Consider the following 25097-nt stretch of genomic DNA (forward strand, 5'->3'; position numbering starts at 1 on the left):
AGCCACACCTCATTACAAAATGCAACGAACGGTAAACGATGCGTGGTTTGGGGTTGCCCCTTTATGCAAGTCGCAAGTCAGCACCAATGTTTCCCTAATGGTGTCAGCCCCCCCCCCCCACTGTTCAGGGACTCCCGGGGTGCTCAAAAATTTGCTGCATCCACTCTAAATTGCTGAGCAATCCTGACAAGGCAGAAAAATAATGATGTAATATGTTGGCTGACAGAGCAGCGTTGTTCAAAGAAGGCTGAAGGACAGGGAGGTCAGGTGAATTTTAGCTTTGCTTTCTTTTTATGCTGCTCCAGATCTTCAGAGGGATGGAACGAAGCAGAGGAAAGAATGTCTCTCCTACCTGCCTCTCTGAATAATTGAATATGTAAGCAAATTAGCCCTTCTGTCATCAGAGTTTTATTGGATTATAGAGGATTATTTCCTAAAAGGACAATCAATTTATAGTGAGATCATCATGCATTTAATTTTCTAAGATGAACCAGTGGAAATAGAGATTTCCTTTGAGGCTGCTGGAATGTGTGTACAGTGTACATTTTCAGTCCATCTCTCCCTGAGCTAGATCCCGATAAGAGACTACTCGATGACCAGGTCCAGATATGACTGGAAAACTATGGTTTCCCAGCACAGCAGCAATTTCCATTGTTTTCCTTCTCAAGGCACACTGACCCTATGGTCTTCTCTATGGTCTTTGCCTCTTGTGATGTCACTTCTGGCTTCCAGGAGATTCTTCCAGGTTCTGCGGCTGTTTCTAGGCACTGCCTGGCGGAGGAAGAGGGACAGACAGTTCATGACTACAGACAGTTGCTCTAGAAACAGAGCCCGCAACAGTTTTTCACCTACAGAGGGCCCACGGATCCGCAGACCCCATATCTGCAGTTTCAGTAAACTGCAGATGCAGGGCGCAGTGGCACCGCTAGGGTTTGCATCACTAGGGTTTGGAGGCACCGCTAGGGTTTGGAGCAGGAGGCCAGCATGTGACCCTATGAAGGACCTCCTCCCATGCAGTGGGCAGGGCAATGCCCCAGACGGTGGGTGTGTCATTACCCTTCCCCGCTGGTTTTTTGGCTATAACTTTTGATAGAGTAGAGATATTTCAATGACGTTTGTTGGATTCTGCATATTACCCATTGATATATAACATGATGGTATTATTCAAAAATACCAAGATTTAAAATTTTTTAGCCGGTAGTGATGTCACCCACCCATGCGTATCACCCAGTTCAGCCTGCAGTCCTTGCACCTTCCTAGTGACGCCACTGGTGGGAAGGTCTCCCACACCCTCCAGAGGCGAGGGGAGCCTCCAAAGGACCACCTGAGTCCTGCAGAGGCCGTGTACGTGTCCGCCATGGAGTCTGTGGGCCTCAGAATGGCTGTTTAGGCCAAAAAAAGTCACTTCATTTTTTTTTTAGTAAAATTGGAAATGACTTTTTTTTGGCCTAAATGACCATTCTTAGCCCCACAGTGGCATGGGTGGATGCATGCAGTCTCTGCAGGGCTCAGAAGACTCTCCGGAAGCAAGGCTCTGGAGAGCAAGGGCATCCCAGGTATCTGCAGATTCATGTATTCATAGGGGGTTCTGGAACAGATATTGGGGCATGCCCATATTTTCAACTGCTGTACTCCAAACTCAAAGACATCTGCAAGAGAGATCTGAAGGCTTTAGGAGTGGGCCTCAACAGGTGGGAAACCCTGCCTCTGAGCGGCCCGCTTGGAGGCAGGCTGTGCAGCATGGCCTTTCCCAGTCTGAAGAGACACTTGGCCAACAGCCTGAGGCAAAGAGGCAAAGGAGGAAGGCCCATAGCCAGGGGGACAGGCCAGGGACAGACTGCACTTGCTCCCGGTGTGGAAGGCATTGTCACTCCCGAATCGGCCTTTTCAGCCACACTAGACGCTGTTCCAGAACCACCTTTCAGAGCGCGATACCATAGTCTTTCGAGACTGAAGGTTGCCAACTAACTCCAAACTCCCATGGCGCACCTATGAACCTTTTGTGGCGCACCAATGTGCCATTGGAAGGGATTGTCACTCCCGGATTGGCCTTTTCAGCCACACTAGACGCTGTGCCAGAACCACCTTTCAGAGCGCAATACCATAGTCTTTCGAGACTGAAGGTTGCCAATACAATACATAATGTGCCATTGCACACCAGTTGAAAATTGCTGCTTGGTAGGAATGAGCCTAGCAGAACCTTGATTTTTGCATGCTCCCTGCTACCTTGTGTTTTGAGAGAACAGTGAAAGTGTTTGCTTTTGGTTTGAAGAAAATCACAGAATTATTAAAAAGTCAGTAGTGTTTGTTTATACTGTTTAAATTTTGTAAGCTTTTTTTGTTGGTTGGCAACCTTCAGTCTCGAAAGACTATGGTATAAGCCTACAGCACTTATAGAGCACTGTGCAAATTTATTTCTCTGAAAAAGCTTCTGATTGGGCCCTGCAGCTCCTAAGGCCAGCCCTGACTGTTGATTTTACATGATTTCCTTATGATTATTCCACCAAGCAGTCAAGGTATGAAAGGAAACATCATGAGGTCTAGTGGCTTTTATTTTCAGTGGGGATACAAGACTTGGATGCCTCCTTGGTTCCCTCTTTCAACAGAGCCGTTTGCAGGATTCCTGCAAGGGTTGGTTTAGCGGAGATGCTATCATATGTTCTCTACTGCTATTAGGGGGCAATCCGAACCAATTTTCCAACACCAAGGTAAGGGTAATGCAGCTCTGTGGTAAGGAAACAAACGTTCCCTTACCTTGAGAAGGCTTCCATGACTGCCACCCAACTGCAGGTTGCAGCAAATGCTCCGTTGGCACAGCTATGTCAGGGCTGGAAAGTTGGTTAGGATTTGGGCCTTAGAGTGTTATTCCTGTCTTTGCTGTTATGTGCAGTAGCTCCATAGTAGAGCACATGATTTGAATGCAGAAGATCCCAGAATCCATTGCTGGCAGCATCGTCAGGGTGAACTAGGAGAGACCCCTGTTTGCAACCCTAGAAAGTCAACATGGGCAACCCTGAGCTTCAGCCTAAATGGTGGGAGATGGCAGACAGTGTAGTGTTCCTTAACTGAACTTCTGATGGTTTGGTTTTCGCTTTCAGCTTTCTAAAGTGAATATGGATAAGATTCTTGAAGCCATCCTGATGTCTTCATACCCTGACCATGTGAAACAAGGTCTGGTGCGGCGAGTCATAGAGGCGTCCAAGCAGTCTATGGACAGCGAACAGTGTTGGTCTATGCTTGAACTTTCCACCAAGTTCTTTCTTGTGGGCGATACCAAGTTCAAGAGGCTGGTGGGCAAAGAGGTCCTCGAAGCCTGTGGTCTGTACCACCGGGAGGAGTTTGAGGAGTTCTTCAATGTTCAGTTCCTCTTAAGCCTCCTCCAGGAGGGCTATGGGCCTCTGGGGAAGAGGAGCCTTTACGTGCTGGATTATATACACCTTGGCTTGCCATTTGTGTTGGACAGCCGGTCTGCCAACGACATCTTCAGTCTGCTGAGAACTGAGGTTCTGAGGAAGGTCTGCGAGAGGCCTGGGCTGAAGCAGTGTGTGAAAATCAGTAAGCTTTTAACCCAGTATCCCCAGTGTATTCCCACTGGCAAACGCCAGGCCCTCTTCTGCCAGCAGCTCATCCGGTGCATCGGGCAGTTTCGAACCACGTCGGGAAGGGAAGAGGCCATTGTGGACTTCCTAGACCAGGTGATCAAGGTTGGCCTCTTGCTGCAGAAAATCTGGAAGGCTCAGATGTCCTCCATTCTCCCATCTTTGAAGGAGCTCTTTGCTATTATTTCTTCAACAGGTAAGAAAGAGGGCAGGGGAGGGGTGAGCAAGAGACCTCCTGGGTTGCCAAGTTGGGTGGGGGAGAGGGTGGTGAGTGGTTTAGTTATTCTCAAAACATAAAAAGCTCCCATAAGATTAAAGGAAGCAAGTTTGGTTTGATTTGTTCTGTATATGGCCTGAATAGGTACATTTGCATGCATTGATCTGTAAGTCTGTGTCCTTCTATGGCAGAGATGAAACATGCATGCAGGTGGTCCATCCAAGGATTTACTTGGGGAGCTGGTAAGGACTCATGGTGAGGCCATCAGCTGGGAAACTTGAGAGCCCGAAGCCAAGCTGAGCAGGCACTTGTCTGGGCTTGCTTCATCTACCACAAATGAGCACCCAGGGGGAGCACCTGGGAGAGCAGGGAGAAGACGGGAAGGGAGGGGAAAGGCCAGCGGGTGGGGAAACTGCAAAAAAACCTTGGGGGAAGGGACTGAGGGGTGTAAGGAGGCCCAACTTGTTGGGCACCAGCCACAGCCTCCCTGGGAGGCTACAAATTCCCAGGGTGAAGTAGGAGACGGTGTCTCAGCCCCCTTCCTACCCCAGCTCTGATGTGCCACTAAAGGATCTGTCTGCTCCAGGGACATGTGGTGGTAGTGGGGAGGCATGTGAGGCTGCCTCACATGCCTCCCCACCCACTGCACCTTCCTGATCTGCCCCGCAGCATATTATTTATTTATTTATTTATTTATTTATTTATTTATTTATTATTTTATTAATTTATACCCCGCCTTTTTGCCCAACGGGCACACAAGGCGGCTTACACAGACTTTAAAAAAATACAACATTAAAAACAATCATTAAAAACAATTTACAATAATTAAAAAATCTAAAAATAAACAAACAAACCCTGTGGATTTTCATATAAAAAGCAAGAACGCCAGCCTGTCAACAATTAAAAGCTTTTTGAAATAAGAAGGTCTTCAGTCCACGCCGAAACGTTAGCAACGAGGGAGCAGTTCTCAGTTCTAAGGGGAGGGTATTCCACAGTTCGGGGGGCCACCACCGAGAAGGCCCTCTTCCTGGCCAACGCCCCTCTCACTTCTCTTAGTGGTGGCACAGTCAAAAGGGCCCCCCAGATGATCTAAGAGCACGGGCAGGATTGTAGGGAAGGAGGCGGTCCCTTAAAAGGAGGCGTTTTACCACAATTGCTTAGTCCTGAAGGGGGTGCAGTCCCCCAGCCCATAATTGTGATAGGTGACATGTGAATTGCAAGGACTGCATGGATGTGTTTGTCTATGTGAAATCTATGCACAGGGATGCATTGAGCTGTGCTGCCTTGCAGGATCTCTGGGTTTCACGGGAAAGGACTTTTAAGTCTTCTCCTTTGAGAATCCAGCCTATTCCTATACAATTGTGTACAGCCCTATTCTGTGTTCCCTTTTTTGCTTACACTTTGGAGTGTGGTAGAAAGTTGGGGACTGAATTATAGATCAGGATAGATAGGACAGAAACCTAAGATTATTATATCTGTTTTCAAGATAGCATAGAACCAGTAGCGTAGCTAGAGGGGGTGCAAAGCACTAAGTTTTGCAGGGAGCCTCCCTGCAGCATGCAAGTGGCCCCTCCCCTTCGGAGCCATTTCTTTTTGCTCCCCCTGTCCCAAGGGAGGCTCCCTGCAAAACCTAGTACTTTGCACCCCCCTCTAGCTATGCTGCTGCATAGAATTTTCCTCCTTTCTAAAGATGCATAAAAATGTAATAAAAGCTCCTATATAGCTCACATGTGTACATCTTCTGTCTAGTCATCCCAAGGTTAAAAATATCTCATTGTATGTATAAAGGGTGTGACCATGAAGCAATTTAATCTTAATGCCTGCTTGGTTCAATCTGTGCCTTAATGGTTTTGCAGAAGAGAGGGAAACACCGTCGATTGCCTTAGCCAGCGTAGTCCAGTACGTTCCACTTGAACTCATGGATGGGATCCTAAGAAACCTCACCAATGATGACAGCATAACGGATGTACAGATGTTGATGTCTATCAGCAGGTAGGAGGTTCTGGGAGCTAACCGTCCTTGAAGAATCCTTCAGTGTGTAGTCACCATAGGCTGCTTTCACAAGTGATTCTAAACTTCACAAGTGGTACGGAGCCTTTTGGGTGCAAACCTGCATGGCCCATGAACGCAGAGTGTGTACGGAGCCACCATGTAGGAATCAGCAGGATCACCCTGTCGCCTCCACGCTTGGAGAGGGGCTGTAGTTAGGTGGCAGAAGACCTGCTTTGCACATAGAGAGTTCCCGGGGCCAGTAAAGGTTAACCCTGCCTGAGACCCACAACACTGCAACCTGTCCATGACTATTCTGAACTAGATGGACCAACTCAGTGAAAGGCAGGCTCTTATGCTCAAACTGTCCTTCAGTTGTACTGCCAAGCGTGCAGAATTTGTGACCAGGCCAGTTCTTCTAATGGTGTTTTTGTCCTCCAGGCTTGTCCTCCAACCATCAATATTCTCATTCTCTCGTTGACCAGGATGCTCAGTTTCCTAGGAGTAGCTTTTACATTGAAGGCCTGCGAGAGAGTGATCTTGTGGCTTCTTGTACGGGGAGCATGGAAGGAGTTTTGAAATGAATGGCTGGCCACAGTGCTATGCATGGGCTGGGGGAGGGGGTCTAGTGGACTTTGCTTTGGCTCATTGGGGGCCATATGGCTCCTCTCCCAATCCTGTGAACCAACTAGAGAGATGCTAAATCCTACACGTGCACATTGAAACTGAATTCTCTTCACCGCAATGCACTGACTTATCTCAGTAATTCAGGCCAGCAGGCAGGCCTCCTTGTCCTCCAGGCCCTTTTCTGCAGGCACTTAGTGCAGTACTTTTTTTTTTGCTGTGTTCTGAATAGCTAAAGTGCTACAAGGCAGTGCTCATGTCTGTGTCCTTCTAAGCTTGCTGCAGTCTTCTCAGGGAGCTAATGTCCGATACTCACTGGCGATGCTTTCACTAAGAGGCCGCAAGCTTCTAAAATTAGCTCTTGGAAGATCGATTGGCTCTCTTTGCTTTTAAAACAACTCTTTCTTCCCCACCCCCTTGCTAGGGCATGGCTAAAAAGACACTAAGCAGAGCCTGGGAAGTGCAGTTATGTTCATCTGAGGATGGGCGAATGGTTTGGCTTTCAAAGGCTTGTCCAATTGGCGTGTCAAATCATGTTTGCTTCTAGGGTCCTTTCCAGACACTCTTCTTCTCTGCCTGGACTGCCCTGAAATTGCATGTCACTGAGATAAACTCCCCCACAAGTGCCACTTCGCAGAAGTTGGACAGATGCAGGAGCCAACATGACTGTGCACTTCTTGTTCCCCCAAGCAGTGTGCAGCTCCTTCGGCTGCCTGCGGTTCCTGCGGCTACCAGGATTTGGATTTCTTTAGATGAGAGAAGTGTGGGTGCTTGGAACCCTTGTGTCATTGGCTTTCTTTGCAAATGCACATTTAGAGCAGGAGTGGTGACCAACCGCAAACATTTCTCCCAAGTAGCAGATCTTGTTCCTGAGCCCTCGGGGTGGCTTCAGCCTCCCTCTCAGCTTGCCTGCTCTCACTCTCCGACTTCCAAACTGCAGGCTTTGTTCTTCACACTCATGCATCTTCCCTGCCCCCTTAGTTGTGGGAGGGCTGTCTTCCTCACTTTTGATGTACTCTGAGGGGTACTCTGAGGGGTACTTCCTCACTTTTGATGTACTCTGAGGGGTAACTAAACGCATGCACAGAGATTCCCAAACATCTCCTAACCGTTCTGGACTATTAACCTGCAATCTGCCTGACAAAGAAATGGTCAGCCAGAAGCCTTCACACTATTTTTGTTGCCAAGCACATTCCGGGCACATTTTGAACATAACAGTTCTTCCCTGAGGGAGGAAGAGGAGGAACAACCCTTTAATCCGTATCCATATGCGGACTTACCAAGGAGGCTGTAAAGGACTTCTGCAAGGCCAGAGGCTCAGGAGTCTGAAGGCAGGCTGGAATCTGAGGAGAGTAAGGAGGCCCAGCTTGCTGGGTGTGAGCCACAGCCTCCCTGGTTGCTTGATTCCTCAGGGTGGAGGAGGAGACAGGGTGCCTCAACCCCCTTCCTGCCCCAGCTCTGATGTGCCACTAAGGGTTCTGTCTGCCTCACAGTGGTTTACAGCCCCCTCCCACAATTGCTCTGTCCTAAAGGGGGCTCACTGTGGTACTTTGGGGCTGCGATACTCTTCGCTAGAGCAGGGGAGGCAGCAATGCGTCCTTACAGTCTGCTTATTTTTGTTCCAGATTCCACCAAAGCGCATTGACTAATACTGTCATGGAGCAAATGCAAGAACCATATTCAGTCACCGCTCCCTGCCTAATAGGGCCAGCCCTGGAACTGCCGTGTTGTCTTCTGAGCAAATGCAGGATGACTGCTGTGTGGTCTGCTCAAGAGGCAGAGGCTGCCTGGAAAGACTTTAGAGGGCTCTGAAAGCTGTGGATACTTTGTAAACATTTGTTAAGTGTTTTAAGAGAACTGTTCCCTACAAAATGCTCTTACAGCTAACAGAATCAACACTCGTGGGAATAACCATGTCGCCTGAAAAGGCGGTCTAGAGGTTTTGTTTTAAAAACATACCCCCAGTGACGCAGCTTAGAGGGGGCGCAAAGCGCTGAGTTTTGCAGGGAGCCTCATCGGGGTGTGTAAGCAGCCCCTCCCCCTCAGAGCCATTTTGGGCAGGGGAAGCAAACTGGAGGCATTTGCATTTGCCTCCAGTTTGCACATCCTCTAGCAATGCCATTGCAAACCCTTTGTTTTCAAACCATAATACTCTCACCCAGTGGTGTAGATATAGGGGAGTGGCGCGGTAAATACCGTAGGCCCTGCAACATGCCATGTAAGTGGACCCTCCCACTCAGTGGTGTCGCTAGGGAGGAGCGGGGGGGCGGGCCACACCGGGTGACGCGTCCTGGGGGTGACATGCTAAAATTGCGCCGTTAGAAGCTGCTGCATCGTGCCATACACCGTTGGATGCGGAATGGCCAGCGGAATACAGTGCAATAAACCCCGTTGAGATAGCGCCTTTCTTTCAAAAGTTATGGCCAAAAAACTGGAAGGAAAAACTGCATGAAGCCCTATGGAAAGTGAAACTGAGCCATATTGCACATTTACTCATGAGTAGGCAAACATACCTTAGTGCATTGGAAAGGGCAGGCTGAGAGGAATCCAATGACATCTGAATGGTCCCGATCCAGTAAATGCAGCCCCCCCCCAAAACACCAGAGAAGTAGGTACCTATTCAGCCCTATAGGAAAGCAAGCGAAACCATGTGGCCATGTTTAATCGTGAGTAGGCACACTTGCCTTAGTCCTTTGGAAAGGGCAGGCTGAGAGGACTCCAAGGATGTCAGAATGGTCCTCATCCAATGAGTGCAGCCCCCAAAAAACACTGTAGAAGGAGGTTCCCCCTCCCAGCTGTGAGTGTATTCAGCTCTATGGGAAGGGAAAGGAAGCCACGTGGCCATGTTTACTTGCAAGTAGGTTACCTTGCCTTGCTCCATTGAAAAGGGCAGGCTGAGAGGACTCCAACTCAGAATAGTCCTGATCCCCCCCCCCCCCGCTGCAAGTGTATGGAGCCCTATGGGAAGCGAAGCAACCTCACGGTAGCATTTACTAGCAGGTAGGCAGAGATGCCTTGGCTGGTGGTCAGGCCAGGCAAAGGGGAATGTGAGGACACCAGAATAGTCCCAATCTGATGGGACTGGAGCGCAACAAAAACCCCAGAAGGCAGCCTCCCCCCCCCCCCACTACAAAATGGACCAACAAAGAGGCTTGAACTGGTAAGGGGAGTGTTTTCTATTTTGCACTTGCAGTTTCTCTCACAGCCCAATCCTACCCACACTTTCCTGGGAGTAAGCCCCATTGACTCTAATGGGACTTACTTCTGAGTAGACAGGCATAGGATTGGGCTCTCAGACTTGTAAAGCCAGGTGGGTCTTTGTATTGATGTTCTTGAAATAGAAGGACTTTAAACTGGGCACTGGGGAGGGATGAAGATCTCACTGATTCTTTGGGGGGGGGGTTATTACAGGCAGACTACAGAGAAAACTCACTTGGTGGAACAGGGCTGGCTCCCCCTTATTTAATTATTTCTTTCATTTTAATTTAGCTGTTTATAATTATTTATTTTAATTTACTTGATGATGTCACTTCTGGCCATGGCATCACTTCCAGTGGGTATTGGACAGACTGTCATTCTAAAAAGTGGGTCCAGGTGCTAAAAGTATGAGAACTGTTGCAATAAGGTGTTAGTAAGTTGACGTGCGTGTATGTGCGTGTGTGTGCGTGTGTGTGTGTGAGAGAGAGAGAGAGAGAGACCCTACAAGTTATCAAAATCACTAAAATCAGAGTCTGGAGGAATAATAGCATCATGATATATATCAATCAATGCGTAATTTCATGCGGAATGCAATGAAACAACCCACATTGAAATATCTGTGTTCTATCAAAAGGTACAGCCAAAAAACCAGTGGGGGCAGGGGGATGGTACATCACCATGCCCACCACCTGGGGTGTTGCCCCACCCACTGCATGGGGTGATGCGCAGGCCTCCCGCACCGGGTGACGCGAATCCTAGTGACGGCACTGCTCTCACTTGCTGTTGGAGCCATTCTGGGCAGTGATGTAACATGCAGGCATGCTTGCATGTTACCCTGGAATGGCTCCAACAGCGAATGGGAAGGGCCGCTTACATGTACCTTGTGGTGCCTGCTATACTTAATATGCCACCCCCTTTATCTACACCACTGTCTGACCACAACCTGTAGTGCCATCTGGAAGTACGTCAATGTCTGAGCTTGGAATTCTGAAGGGGAATTATGTCATGCAGTTATAATTGTTAAGTAATATGTAATCTTTTTTTCCCCTTTGCAGAATGATTGAGTGGGTTTCTTGGCCCTTGGGAAAGAATATTGACAAATGGATCATCGCCTTGCTGAAAGGCTTGGCTGCAGTGAAGAAGTTCAGCATTTTGATTGAAGTCACTCTTTCCAAAATCGAGAGGGTCAGTTTGCTCCTTCAGATAGGCCCCTGCCCCAAAGAGAACACCCTTGCGTGAGCACTAGTGAGGAAACTTTATCCACCCTTGAGATTTCTCTTTGGGAGTAATGGAAGCATAACATTTCTAAACTTCATTGCTCCAAAATCTCTCTTGCTTTATCTTGCAGACGCAACTCAATGTTTGAACATAGAAGCCCTAAATGACTGAGACCTAACATACCTTTAGAGCAGGAGTGGAATTCCAGGTTTAAGAGTCAGGCAACATATTACAGTGATCATGTAAAAGGTGGCTTGAAGCCTTTTCCTCAACAACCAAAGATAGTTGGGGTAATTTGAAATCCTGCTCACAGTGGTGGAGGAACCATTGGCTGGCTTTGGTGGTGTAGCTAGAAGGGGGGCAAAGCACTAGATTTTGCAGGGAGCCTCACCACAGCATGCAAGTGGTCCCTCCCCCTTCCCTTTGGAACCATTCCGGGTGTGGGGGGGGGGAATGGAGGCGAATACCTCCATTTTGCTTCCCTGTCCAGAATGGCTCCCATGGGAAGGGGCCATTTGCACACTGTGGTGAGGCTTCCTTCAAAACTTAGTGCTTTGCTCCCTGTCTAGCCACACCACTGGCGGGCTTCCTTGTCATGTTGTCTCTCTTTCTCTCTCTCTAATTGCAGCTAATCTTCCCTGCTCCTTTCCCTTCCAACTACTAGGGAAAATTTACTGCAATGAGAGAGAGAGCTGGAGATGCCACCGGACCATGACTTCTTTTCCCTTGTGGGCATGACTTTGAAGGCACTCCCTGGACAGGCTGAGCAAGTTGGAAGGCTCTGAAGAGGCAAAACCAGACCACTTGTCTTGTGGTAAACATTATCTGTAGCCTGATTCTAATTTGCCCAAAGGCTAGGGGATTTTTCCATCATGCTTTAATGGAAAGTTTCGTATTCTTCTACCCTTTCGTGATCTGCCCCAAGCTTTCAGGATAGGATGCATCTAAAGCGCAGTGCCCTGGGGTGGGGATCTTGCTCTTGTCTGTTGCCATCCTTGTGTTGATGTGTCTGTCTTCTTCCTGGCTCTCCCCCTTAGGTCTTTTCCAAGTTGCTGTACCCAATTCTAAGGGAGGGGGCGCTCTCCATTCTACGTTACATGCTGCTCAGCTTTCAGCATTCCCATGAAGCCTTTCACTTGGTAAGCTGTCAGCTGGTGGTCTGTTAAGCCTGTAATGTGTTGCTAGGTCTGAATGGCAGCTACATCAAATGGTTCCAGAGTTTTGAAAGTCAAGACACCCTTCTCGTGTTTTGAATTAAATGGGTTGCAAACTTAGCTCTTGCATCCCTCTAAAGGATTTCTTGTGTGCCTGGCAGCCCAATCCTAACCAACTTTCCAACACCGATGCAACCATGCCAATGGACATGCGCTGCATTCTGTGGTGGGGTGCAGTCACAGACGCCTCTTCAGGTTAAGGGAACAGTTGTTCCCTTGCTTTGAGGCTGCATTGTGGTTGTGTTGGAACTAAAAAGTTGGTTAGGATTGGACTGTAAGACTAAGGGCACAATCCTAACCCCTTTTGTCAGTGCTTTCCAGCACTGACAAAAGGGCAATGCAGCTCTGAGGTAAAGGAACAAACATTCCCTTGCTTTGAGGAGGCCTCCGTGAGTGACACCCAACTGCAGGATGCAGCACATGTCCCATTGGCACCGCTATGCCAGTGCTGGAAAGCACTGATGTAAGGGGTCAGAATTATGCTCCCGCAGAGAACAGCACTTCCTACGTGCCTGCGTGAGTTGTTTTTCTGAGATGCATCTTGTGTAGAATGGGTTGAGCCCGGAGCAGTGATCATGCAGAAGCCAGATGGCTATGACTGGGTCATGCTGCCTCTGGTGTCTCTGCATCAGGTTCACACAATGCACAGATGTGGCAGATTGACCCAGCCTTGGTAGAGATGCTCTTGGGCTTTGAATCTGAGCCAGATACTGAGCTATGGCCCTTCTTTCATTCCATCCTGTTGTATTCCACTGTGCATATAAGCTGGCCTCACCCAAGAGGCAAAACTTCTTCCACTGAGGCTCTGCTGATTTGGCCTCTACTGTAGGGTCAGTGAGGTTACCTACAGCAGACCGAGGACAAAGCTGAGCCAAATTTAGCACACAAGACTCTTGGTTTCAAATTGGTCAATACAGGTGGTTCTGGCTAGTTGTTGTTGTTGTTGTTGTTGTTGTTCTGGACCCATTAAGACTGACTCTGCTTTCCCCTGCTTTTTAAGCTTCTTCCACACATCCCCAGAGTGGTGGCCTCCCTCGCCAAGGAAGATTCCAACTCTGCGGCAAGCTGCCTTGAACAGCTGGCTGAGTTGATCCACTGCATGTTCTTCCGGTTCTCAGGATTCCCCGACCTCTACGAACCTGTTGTTGAGGCAATAAAAGTAACTGCTCCTTTTGAACTGCATGCATGCAACAAAAAGGGGGTTGGAGGAGGGGGAAGAGATGAATAAGCAGCCGAAGCTGAATTCAGAAGACTTATATTTGCAGATGAGCTCTAAGCAAAATTATTTTGTAAGTCGCCTTGATGGCCCTTAAATGGGGTGGAAAGACAGGGTATAAATTTCATAAATTTAGAAATAAATAATAATAATCAGCTATTATGATTAAGAATACTTATATGCTACTTTTCATCAAAAACATTCACAAAGCAGTTTATATAGCTAAAAAAATAAATACAGCTACCATATGAGCGAGTCTGGTTAAGCTACAGTTTCATTCTATTGAGTTCATGCCTGTCATCATCTTGACAACGATTTCTTATCACCTATGTTATTTAACAAATTTTTATAAATGTCATTCCCCCATGATTAAATTAGTAATACCTTATAGATTTTGAGATGCTGAATACACATATTTACTTACTTACTTACTTACTTACTTACTTACTTACATTTGACAATTAAAATGCAAAATTGGCTATGGTTTGTAAGAGATCCACAGCTCCAAGGATGTGTACTGGTAAATGTTCTTTCTCACCATCTATGTATACTTGTACTGTGTATCCCCTAAACTAGAGCCAATTGACAGATTTCATTGTCATTTTTATGTTCAGCACATCAGAATTAGTAAAGATTAGCTATTTTCATCTCAGAGGCAAATTGTGTTTCTGAAAAAGTGACCTTTGCAAAGTGATCTTTGCAACCTTAAGATGAAATCAGTTAGTCTTTAAGATGCTATGAGACCTGTCAAAATTTGCAAGTTATTGATAAAATTGAAAGAATTGTTAATTCTGTGAACTTCAGTCTGTGCTTTTGGTTTATTCTTTTAAGGCTTTTCCAATTCCAAATGAAGATCGAATTAAACACCTGCTTGGACAGAATGCTTGGACCTCCCAAAAGAATGAATTGGCCTGTTTTTATCCCCGCCTGGCTTCCAAATCCGAAACAGGGAAGATAGGGTTAATTAACCTGGGAAACACCTGCTATATGAACAGCATCATCCAAGCTCTTTTCATGGCCTCTGAGTAGGTTTCTTTCCAGCCCTAGTGCCTTCTGTTTCCTGCTCTGTTTCTTTGGTTAATACGTTTGCCTGTTGTCATACTTTACTGTAGATCCTGGAGTTCCAATATGGCTCTCAGTATGTGATGTTGTTGGCCATAAGGTTTGGGGTCATGGAATAAATACAAAGGTTGGGGCTTTGTTCAGATATCAAGACAGATCATGGCTTCTTGTGACAAAAATGAACTGTCCTGAACAGGCTTGTGCTCTTTTCCATGTAAAGGAGAAGCTTTTCAAGAAATTGAAAGCTTTTTGTTTGCAGTTTATAACAGTTTCCCATTAAGTCTGATTTTTTTCTCCAAAAAGCAGCAGTGTAGGGTCTCCAATCCAGATCTGGACAACTATATGTGTGTGTGTTTTGCTGAAAATAATCCATCTGCTCCATTTACCTAGATTACCAAAAGTTATATAAGTTTGAGAGAGGATTTTCAGTGTGTAAATATGGAAGGGGGAGGGCTAGCTTCCCTACAATGCAGTATCAATCTGGATCACGGCCTTTCACAGATATTTTTGAACAGTGGAATCTTGGTATCCACTGGGGTTCCATTCCAAAACCCCCAGTGGATACTGAAGTCAGTGGATACCAGGGACTACATTTAAATGCCTTGTAACAAGATGTAGATACTATACCATATTCAGCCATCAGATGAAATGAATAATGGAATCTAATGGAATGAAATTATTCCATCATTCACCCCATCTAGTGACTGAATGCAGTATGGAGTCTATATGATGTGTTCTGGGTCAACAATGGCGGAGCAAAAAACCTGGAAGTGGGTCTTCAAAGCTATCTTTAACCCAGAAAAGCTTGCAACCAGTGCAGTTTAACAGCAAGAAGTAGGAAAAGGGATTTTGGCACTTTATTTATTTATTTATTTATCCTTGTAACAAGGCATTTAAAGGTGGATTCTGGTATCAATGGTGTGATTTTTATTTTATTTTTACCTTGTTACACTTAAAGGTGGACCCCGATATCAGTGCTGAGTCAAATAGTGGATGCTGAATCAGTGGATACCGAGGTCCCACCTGTAAAAGCAAAAATTTGAGAAGAGTTGCAGTCATGAGAGTCCCACAGGTTCTTAGCACAGTGCCTACTTTAGGCCCATAATGTGACTCTTTCTGGCGGAGTATGCTTGCCATTTCAATTTTCTTCCTTTAAACCCTTTCTAGTTTCAGGCGTTCAGTGATGAATTTAGCAGAGAACAATTCTCAGCCCTTGATGGCGAAGCTCCAGTGGTTGTTTGCCTTCCTAGAGCACAGTCAGGTAATTTAATGAACCCAATAATGATCACAGCATTTAGGGCAGCAGCCTCTGTGAGTGTTCCAAGCATGTTACCCTTACAGTCACAACAACACTGTAGAGTGGGCTGGTAGTATTTTCTCTGCGTTGCAGATTTTGGGAGTACGGGCTGAGGCTTAAGACTGTGTAAGATTTGGACCAAGGGCTTTCTGGTTCACGGATGACACACAAATGTAGTTCACATGTGGCTGAAAGAATGAGTTGCAAATTCAGACTCCCTCAGCTCAATTCTTGGCTCTGCCATGAACTTGTAGGGCGAATAGGCAGAGAATGTCTGAACCTGAACCCACAGGTGCTTGTTTGGACCAGCATATGTTAAGGTGAGGGAGGAAGGTTACAGAATGCCTGAGCTGTAGACTTGGCTGCCTCTGAAGCAAAAGAAAAATGTGCTGCTTGTTAGAATTATCTAGGACTAAGACATGGAGGGCTTTCTGCTCAAAATTTATGTGAAGTCAGGGTGGGAAGTTTCCCTGAAATCATACACCACCACTCAACTTTGTCTCTTGCTGCTGTGACTTGCCTTTTTTTAACCCTAAAAACTTGTGAGGTTTAAAAAAAAATAATGTGACTATCAGCACTGATGAGGAAGAGCAGTGGCAGTAAACATGCCCAGTTCTCATCCTCCGCCAACACCCCCACTCCAGTGTCACTGCCTGCAAATGAGGTGGGGAAATTGAAGGAGAGGCACATCGGTTCAGAATTGATGTATACCTTGCTGTTAGACTTAAAGTCCACTGAAGTTGCTTACGAAAATTAAAATAACCTGATATGTAAAAATAGCCTACAAACCAAATCAAATGATTGCATCAGTCTAATCATTGGGTGACCTAAGAAGAACAGGGTGGACTTTGCCTGATGTTTAATGGACAATAACACATACTTTCTTTTGTCACTTCCCCCCCCATCTCATGTCTTAAATCTTTTGCTAGCGGCCTGCCATCTCGCCTGAGACCTTCTTTTCTGCTTCGTGGCCTCCCTGGTTTACCCGGGGAGCGCAGCAGGACTGCTCTGAATACCTCAAGTACCTGCTCGATCGGTAAGACGGATCTGTCTCCAAGAAATGTCTTTGGACTTTTGAATAGTGGACTTTGAAATATGGGCATTTTGGGGAAACCTGTTACTTGAGTGTTGACCGAGTCCTTGCCAACTTTCCAGCACCGATACAGCCATGCCAACAGGGCACTTGCTGCATTCTGAGGTGGGGGAGCAGTCTCATAGGCCTGCTAAAGACAAGGGAACATGTGTTCCCTTACCTTGGGGCTGCATTGGCTCTGGAAAGCTGGTTAGGATTGGGCTATGTGTTAACAGTTTCCTGGCTGGTGCTTCCTCTTTGGGTTGGCAAAGTCAGTACTGGAACATCCCCTGCTAACTGGGCAAGAGGCAGTTTTTCAAGCGGTGCTCCTCTTATATTTAGCAGGGGGAGAGTAACTGTCCCTTTCACCCCAGCACAGTGTCTTTTCTAGTGGCTGTTTGCTGGTGTCCTTCTACATCTTTTTACATTGTGAACCCTTTCGGGACAGGGAACCATTTAGTTATTTGATTTTTTTTTTTGCGTAAACCGCTTTGAACTTTTTGTTGAAAGCAGTATATAAATACTGTTAATGACAACAACTGTAGCTGTAAAGCCAAAGACAAAAAGGAAGGGCAGGAAATGCATCACATGAAGTTGCTGACAAAAATGGCAGCCTTGTGGTTTTGCTCTCCATCAGTCTTGCTCTTCTGTATCTAACAAGGCGCAGAGAGTTGGAACGCATGATAGTGTGGGTGAGTTGCTGGCCACCCCCAGACTTTGTAACTCATTGCCCAGGGAGACCAGGTTTGCCTAGGGGAGGAAATGCAGCTGCCTGCCATGGCCTCACAACATTGGTTTTTTTAGTGCAATACCATAGTCTTTTGAGACTGAAGGCTGCCAACTACCTACTGTCTGTGCTGACTAGCAGTGGCTTTCTAGGATTTCGGTGATAGATTGTGATAGATCCTTTCCTCAACTCTTCCTGGAAGTGTTGGGGCCTGAATCTAGGACCTTCTTCATGGTAGAGTCATGTGCCCTTGCACTGAGCTAGAGCCTTTCTGCACTTCCTTGAAAGCATTTTCGATGGCTAGTGCAGTAGCCCTCAAAATCTTTCTCTGATGCTCCAACAGTGAGTGGGAGGGGCCACTTACATGGTATTTTGCAGAACCTGCAGTAACCTCGCCACTCCCCCACCCGGCTACACTACTGCTCCTGTTGAACAGATGTGTGTCTTGATGTCCTCTGTTCCTCCCTGGCACTACCCATTGATGAGGAGCAGTGGTGGCAAGGAAATATTCTGCCCTTGGGATATGGGTAAATTCTACTGAACTCCCCTGAAGCCAGGACCTCAAAGGTAGCGTTCTCAGAAGTGCTACCTGTTCCACGCGCAGGGCCAGCTAGGCAGGCGGAGATCAGGGGTCTCAATGCGTGGATGAGACGGTGGTGTAGGGAGGAGGGGTTTAGATTCGTTAGGCACTGGGGAACTTTTTGGGACAAGCGGGGCCTGTACAAGAGGGACGGGCTCCACTTGAACCAGAATGGAACCAGACTGCTGGCGCATAACATTAAAAAGGTGGCAGAGCAGCTTTTAAACTGATCCCTGGGGGAAGGCCGACAGGAGCCGAGGGGCATCCGGTTTGGGACTCCTCATCCCTATGGGATGAGGATGGGGAGGTTAGAGAACAACAAGACAAAGGCAGAGTAGGAGAAGAAATTGGGAAAGGTAGTGTGATGGGATGTGATAGACGGTTTGGCACAATGAGAGGATTCGGGGATAAAGGAGTGAATAAGCAGCCCATCCTGGGGCATTCCATGCACAAATGCTTTTATGCGAATGCCCGAAGTCTCTGAGCAAAGATGGGAGAACTGGAATGTCTGGTGACAAGGGAAAACATTGACATAGTGGGCATAACGGAAACCTGGTGGAATGCGGAGAATTAGTGGGCTACCACAATCCCGGGCTATAAACTCTACAGGAGGGACAGGCAGGGGCGTGTTAGAGGTGGGGTGACCATTTATGTTAAGGAAAGGATAGAATCCAGCAAAGTAGAGATTGAAGGTGGGTCCGAGTCCATAGAATCTCTATGGGTTAAATTACCAACCCTGAGGAGTGATGTAATACTGGGGGCATACTATCGTCCTCCAGACCAGAAACCGGAAGGGGACCTTGAAATGAAGAAACAGATCAGGGAGGTGACAAGGATGGATAGGGTTGTAATCATGGGGGACTTCAATTATCCTCATATTGACTGGGTCAATTTGTTTTCTGGTCACGAAAAGGAGACCGGATTCCTTGACATGCTAAATGACTGTGCCTTAGAGCAGCTAGTCATGGAGCCCACCAGAGGACAGGTGACTCTGGATTTAATATTGTGTGGTACTCAGGACCTGGTTAGAGACGTAAATGTTACTGAGCCATTGGGGAACAGTGATCATGCTGCGATCCGTTTCGACATGCACGTCGGGGGAAGAATACCGGGCAAATCTCTAACAAAAACTCTTGAGTTCCGATGGGCGGACTTCCCCCAAATGAGGAGGCTGGTTAGAAGGAGGTTGAAAGGAAAGGTAAAAAGAGGCCAATCTCGCCAGAGTGCATGGAGACTGCTTAAAACAACAGTAATAGAGGCCCAGCAGATGTGTATACTACAAAGAAAGAAGGGTTCCACTAAATCCAGGAGGGTGCCCGCATGGCTAACGAGTTAGTTTACAATGAGAGGCTGTAAAGGGCAAGGATTAGCTTCCTTCCGTAAATGGAAATCTTGCCCTAATGAGGAGAATAAAAAGGAACATAAACTGTGGCAAAAGAAATGTGAGAAGGTCAAGAGAGACTATGAGGAACGCATGGCCAGCAGCATTAAGGGGAATAATAAAAGCTTCTTCAAATATGTTAGAAGCAGGAAACCTGCCAGAGAAGCGGTTGGCCCTCTGGATGGTGAGGGAGGGAAAGGAGAAATAAAAAAGACTTGGAGATGGCAGAGAAATTGAATAAGTTCATGGCAGAAGACCTTGGGCAGACACCACTGCCCAAATGGCCCCTCCTGACCAAGGAATTAAGTCAGGTAGAGGTTAAAAGAGGTTTCAGACCTCATTGATAAATTAAAGATCAATAAGTCACCGGGCCCTGATGGTATCCACCCTAGAGTTACTAAGGAATTGAAGAATGAAGTTGCTGATCTCTTGACTAAAATTTGCAACTTGTCCCTCAAAACGGCCATGGTGCCAGAGGATTGGAGGATAGCAAATGTCACACCAATCTTTAAAAAGGAAAAGAGGGGGGACCTGGGAAACTATAGGCCAGTCAGCCTAACATCTATACTGGGTAAGATGGTGGAATGCCTCATCAAAGATAGAATCTCAAAACACATAGATGAACAGGCCTTGCTGAGAGAGAATCAGCATGGCTTCTGTAAGTCTTTCCTCACAAACCTTTTAGAATTCTTTGAACAGGTCAACAGGCATGTGGATGCAGGAGACCCGTGGACATTATATATCTGGACTTTCAGAAGGCGTTTGACACGGTCCCTCACCAAAGGCTACTGAAAAAACTCCACAGTCAGGGAATTGGAGGGCATGTCCTCTCCTGGATTGAGACCTGGATGAAGACCAGGAAACAGAGAGTGGGTGTCAATGGGCAATTTTCACAATGGAGAGAAGTGAAAAGCGGTGTGCCCCAAGGATCTGTCCTGGGACCGGTGCTCTTCAACCTCTTCATAAATGACCTGGAGACAGGGGTGAGCAGTGAGGTGGCTAAGTTTGCAGACGACAGCAAACTTTTCCGAGTGGTAAAGACCAGAAGTGATTGTGAGGAGCTCCAGAAGGATCTCTCCAAACTGGCAGAATGGACAGCAAAATGGCAGATGCGCTTCAATGTCAGTAAGTGTAAAGTCATGCACATTGGGGCAAAAAATCAAAACTTCACATATAGGCTAATGGGTTCTGAGCTGTCTGTGACAGATCAGGAGATAGATTTGGGGTGGTGGTGGACAGGTCAATGAAAGTGTCAATCCAATGTACGGCGGCAGTAAAGAAGGCCAATTCTATGCTTGGGATCATTAGAAAAGGTATTGAGAACAAAACGGCTAATATTATAATGCTGTTGTACAAATCGATGGTAAGGCCACACCTGGAGTATTGTGTCCAATTCTGGTCACCACATCTCAAAAAGGATATAGTGGAAATGGAAAAGGTGCAAAAGAGGGCAACTAAGATGATTGCTGGGCCGGGGCACCTTCCGTATGAGGAAAGGCTACGGCGTTTGGGCCTCTTGGACAAGTTTCTGGAGGAAAAATCCATTACAGGTTACAAGCCATGATGTGTATGTGCAACGTCCTGATTTTAGAAATGGGCTATGTCAGATGCAAGGGAGAGCACAAGGATGCAGGTCTCTTGTTATCAGGTGTGCTCCCTGGGGCATTTGGTAGGGCTGCTGTGAGATACAGGAAGCTGGACCAGATGGGCCAATGGCCTGATCCAGTGGAGCTGTTCTTATGAAGAAAAGGAGGAAACTAGAGACATGACTGGGGTCTTCAATAACTGCTGCGTTCACATGGAAGCATCTCATCTTGGGTTTTAGGGGAATGGCTTCTCTGGTTACGTTCCTGAAAATGATGTTTGTTTGCCTTTTATTTCCCCCCCCCCCCCCAAAAAAAAGACTTCATGAAGAAGAGAGAACAGGAAGAAGAATTTACCAGAAACTCAAAGAATCCACAATGATATCTCAGCCTGGCCAACGGCACTCCACAAACAAGACTCTAGTTGAGAGAATGTTTGGGGGCAAAATTACAACCAAAATTCGCTGTTTAAAGTGCCTAAAAGTCTCTTCCAAAGAAGAAGCCTTCACAGACCTCTCCTTGGCGTTCCCACCAGCCGATCAGCACGTGCCTGTACCCAGCCGAAGCAATGCCCTGACTTTGCCTGTGGAAGACATGGGCCCACAGATAATTCAACCTAATGGAGAAGTGCACAGTCGGGCAAGTGATTCACCAAGGAGACTGGGGACCCATCACATACCTGGAGAAAATCCTGCGAAAGTGTTGCCGGTTGAAACGTTGAGGCCAGAAGGTCAAGAGGCCTCTGTTCCTTTGAGGTCCACGCCAAGTGCCATCGAAGCGAAGCCTGACGAAGACTCCGCGTCGGCTGTGCGGGAGCCAGTCCCTGCTCGGAGAGCTTCCAGATCAGTTCCTGACCTGATCAATTACTTCTTATCTCCCGAGATGCTGACGGCAGAGAACCGGTACCACTGTGAGAACTGCGCATCCCTTCAAGATGCAGAGAAGTTGGCGGAGCTGACCGAAGGGCCTCACTACCTCGTCCTCACCCTCCTCAGATTCTCCTTTGACCTGACAGCCATGAGGAGGAAGAAGATCCTTGACAACGTCTCAGTCCCATTGGTGTTGACTCTTCCAGTCTTGATGCCCTCAGAGGAACTGAGAGATGCTAGCCCTGTGAGGAGCCGTGGGTGCGCTGCTCCCTGCAGTGGCTTTGCTTCTGTGGTGTACGACCTCTGCAGTGTGGTGGTGCATTCTGGGGTCTCCTCTGAGAGCGGTCATTACTACTGTTATGCCCGGGAGTGTGAGGATACCAGTGTAGGAAGTGACCGAAAGGGTGCCTCTCAGGATGTCCCCTCGGAAAACCCGCTGGATGTGGCGATCCAGTGGTACCTCTTCAATGACACTCGGGTTTCCTTCTCGTCTTTTGAGTCAGTTAGCAACGTGACCTCCTTCTTGCCCAAGGACACCGCTTATCTGCTGTTCTATAGACAGAGGATGACTGGGCCAAAGGAGGGGCAAGGGGCCGCGGCAGAGTCTGGCTGGATCAATGGAGACTTGCATTCCCCAGATAAGAGCCTGATGGAAGCCATTGCAAAAGATAACATCTTATACTTGCAGGTGACATTTTACTAGTGAGGTTTAGAATGGTTGCATAGATGGGAAAAGTGTCTTAATACTGATTGTGATTATTTTAGGGTTTTTATGTTTGTCAGCTGCCTGATAAGCCATTGGAAGGGTGGAATGGCTGGGCACAATAACTAAGGTTAGGACTGCAACTTTTAATCTGTCAAATTAATCCACAAAAACAGGGTTCCACCTGCTGGTCCTGCTCTCCACATGATCTGTAGGAGGTGTGCAGGGTGGCCCAAGGTGGTGAGAAGAGGGTTGTTGTCTAGGGCTGGCCAGCCATGTTTGTGGGGTAGTTAAAGTGCCAGGGCTAAAACAGCCTGCTTTCTTTGCCTTTTTCACTGCCATCTGCCTCATGGCTGCCATCTGCTTTATGACAGTAGTGGCAGTGCTTCCTCAGAGACCAGCCACCTCCATGCCTCCCTTCCCAGAATACCCCTTGGAATGTTGCTGTGCATTTAGTGTGTCTCAGAGGGACATTCTGGGGAAAAAATGGCAGCCCTCAACCAGTAGTTGCTGGAATGAACACCATACTGCTGCCAGTACCCCGCACAAATGAACCAGCAAGGGGAGGGAGAGGGAGGTAGAAGGGGTGTGTGTGTGTGTGTGTGTGTGGCTGTTGCCATTGTTTTCTACTCTTGCCCTGTTGTTGTCCTCCTTACCCAACGTGAGATTAGTAGACCTGCTTGGACCTTGGTTTTGTGTTTTTCCCCTCCTAGGAGCAGGAAAAGGAAGCCAGAAGCAGAAGTGCCTACATTTCAGCCCTGCCCAAATCCCCCTTGTGGTGGAAAGACTTTGATGGGGAGGACGACGAGGACGGCTCTGCCGGAGGCTGCGGGCACTCTCCTGGCGGAGGAGGAGGATCGAGTTCTTTCCATGGACTTGTCTTTTAGTGGTGCTGCTGTTAACCAAGTTAGGCTGTTGCTTCACCATTAAGCAAGGCTCCAGCGTGCTCAACCTTGTGGTCATTTTAATAAGGGGAGAACTAAGCCAGAAGGGCTAGGGGAATGCCACAGTGGCTTAAACATTTACCCCTCTCTCTAGAATGCCGGGATGGGGGGGGTATGAACAAAGAGGTTTTAATCCCTTTGGAGAGCTAAACTCCCCAAGGTTTGCTGTAAGGAAGAGGTCATGCAGTTTGGCTTAGTCTGTGGTGTCCTTCATGGGAATGAGCCCCAGCAGCTTTTCTCCACAGGAGTGAATGGAGGGCATAAAATGCTGCAAACTGGACTTCATCAGCAACACTTGGATGCTTCCGGGGCTTTCTCTGATGTGAACTCTGCTCCTGATGCCTCCAGAGCAGAGTTTGAACCACATGCTGAGCCAAATCACTACTGTGTGTGTCTAAAAATATCCTCAGAAAGTGATGGAAGCAGAAGCTTTATTGGTAAAACAATGTGGGCGCTTATGACAGGGCAAAACAGTTAATCCCAATGATCTGGGCCAGGTTTAATGATCTTAAACCTAAGACTAAAATGACACATCCTTCTGCTTCTTTCAGATAGCAGAGCTTGATGCTGCTGGATGCTGCTGGACCTTCTCCAGCATCTTGTCTGGGCCTGTGGCATGTAGGGCATCAGTCCGACCCCCCCAGGCCTTCTCCCATTTCCCACAGTGCTTGGAAAGGCAAGTTTGAACCCACCGGCTGCTGTCCTAGAGAGTCACCTGGCCTGCATCATATTAAGACTAATCCTGGCCTATGTCTTCCCTCAGCGGATAGGAAGACCTTTTTCTTTAGTGTGTTAAGACCTTGGCTCATGTCTGAAGTATATAACAGGTCAGCCGTATAGCTGATTTAAAATATGCCTGGCTATAATCCGGATGTCTTTAGCTCTGGAAAAATCCCCGCTACAAGTTTATTAGTTGCCCTAGTTTAGGGTTGAAGGCAGGCTAATATTTTAAAATTTCTGTACCATAAAATAAAGTAATATATACAATATAATTTTTTATCATTGTTTGCCTTGTTGAACAGCAGCAAATATGTGTTAATTTCTTTTTTTACCTTCTCAGTTTATTTAGGAGTACCAAGCACAGCCTACACACTGCGGATGAGAGGCAGGAAGGTGCAGCCTAGTGTTAGAACACAGGCATTGCATGATGGAAATCTAGAGTTCAATTCGGTGTTTGTTATAAAACGGGAACTCTCTTGCATAAAAGGTTGGGGCCCAAGACCTTAGAATGTGGCTGCCAATCAGCCTAAACCGGTGGGGGGGGGGGGGAGGACGACAAGCTCGTTTCATACAGCGGGCTGAAGAACATTCATTGTGCCTAATGAGAGCCACAAATGGTTAGTTGGCAACCTTCAGTCTCGAAAGACTGTGGTATAAGCCTATAGCACCCAGTATTCCCAAGCGGTCTCCCAACCAAGTACTAACCAGGCCTGACCCTGCTTAGCTTCCAAGATCAGACGAGATCAGGCACGTGCAGGGTAACAGAAGTGATGTTGTTAAGTTGGTCATGCCCAGAAATAAGCACTTTTTTCTCACTTAGCAACTCATTAGTTGCAAATGACAAGAGAAAATCTTGATCCTATTTGCAAGATATGGATAAAGCT

General features: G+C 47.2%; 1 protein-coding gene across 1 annotated transcript in view; it reads left to right on the forward strand.

Annotated features, from left to right (window-relative positions):
* Nucleotides 1-24447, forward strand: part of USP35 (ubiquitin specific peptidase 35) — a 31375-nt gene extending 6928 nt beyond the window's left edge. The window contains exons 2-11 of the mRNA XM_066620629.1: nucleotides 3099-3795; nucleotides 5673-5808; nucleotides 10683-10812; nucleotides 11883-11984; nucleotides 13060-13218; nucleotides 14107-14300; nucleotides 15505-15598; nucleotides 16564-16670; nucleotides 21298-22534; nucleotides 23263-24447. Coding sequence (XP_066476726.1) covers nucleotides 3114-3795; nucleotides 5673-5808; nucleotides 10683-10812; nucleotides 11883-11984; nucleotides 13060-13218; nucleotides 14107-14300; nucleotides 15505-15598; nucleotides 16564-16670; nucleotides 21298-22534; nucleotides 23263-23436 — 3015 coding nt within the window. The 5' untranslated portion in view covers nucleotides 3099-3113 and the 3' untranslated portion in view covers nucleotides 23437-24447. The remainder of the gene's footprint in view (nucleotides 1-3098; nucleotides 3796-5672; nucleotides 5809-10682; nucleotides 10813-11882; nucleotides 11985-13059; nucleotides 13219-14106; nucleotides 14301-15504; nucleotides 15599-16563; nucleotides 16671-21297; nucleotides 22535-23262) is intronic.
* Nucleotides 24448-25097: the final 650 nt, after the last annotated feature.

This window comes from Tiliqua scincoides, chromosome 3, assembly GCF_035046505.1.
Source record: "Tiliqua scincoides isolate rTilSci1 chromosome 3, rTilSci1.hap2, whole genome shotgun sequence".
NCBI classification, from domain to species: domain Eukaryota; kingdom Metazoa; phylum Chordata; class Lepidosauria; order Squamata; family Scincidae; genus Tiliqua; species Tiliqua scincoides.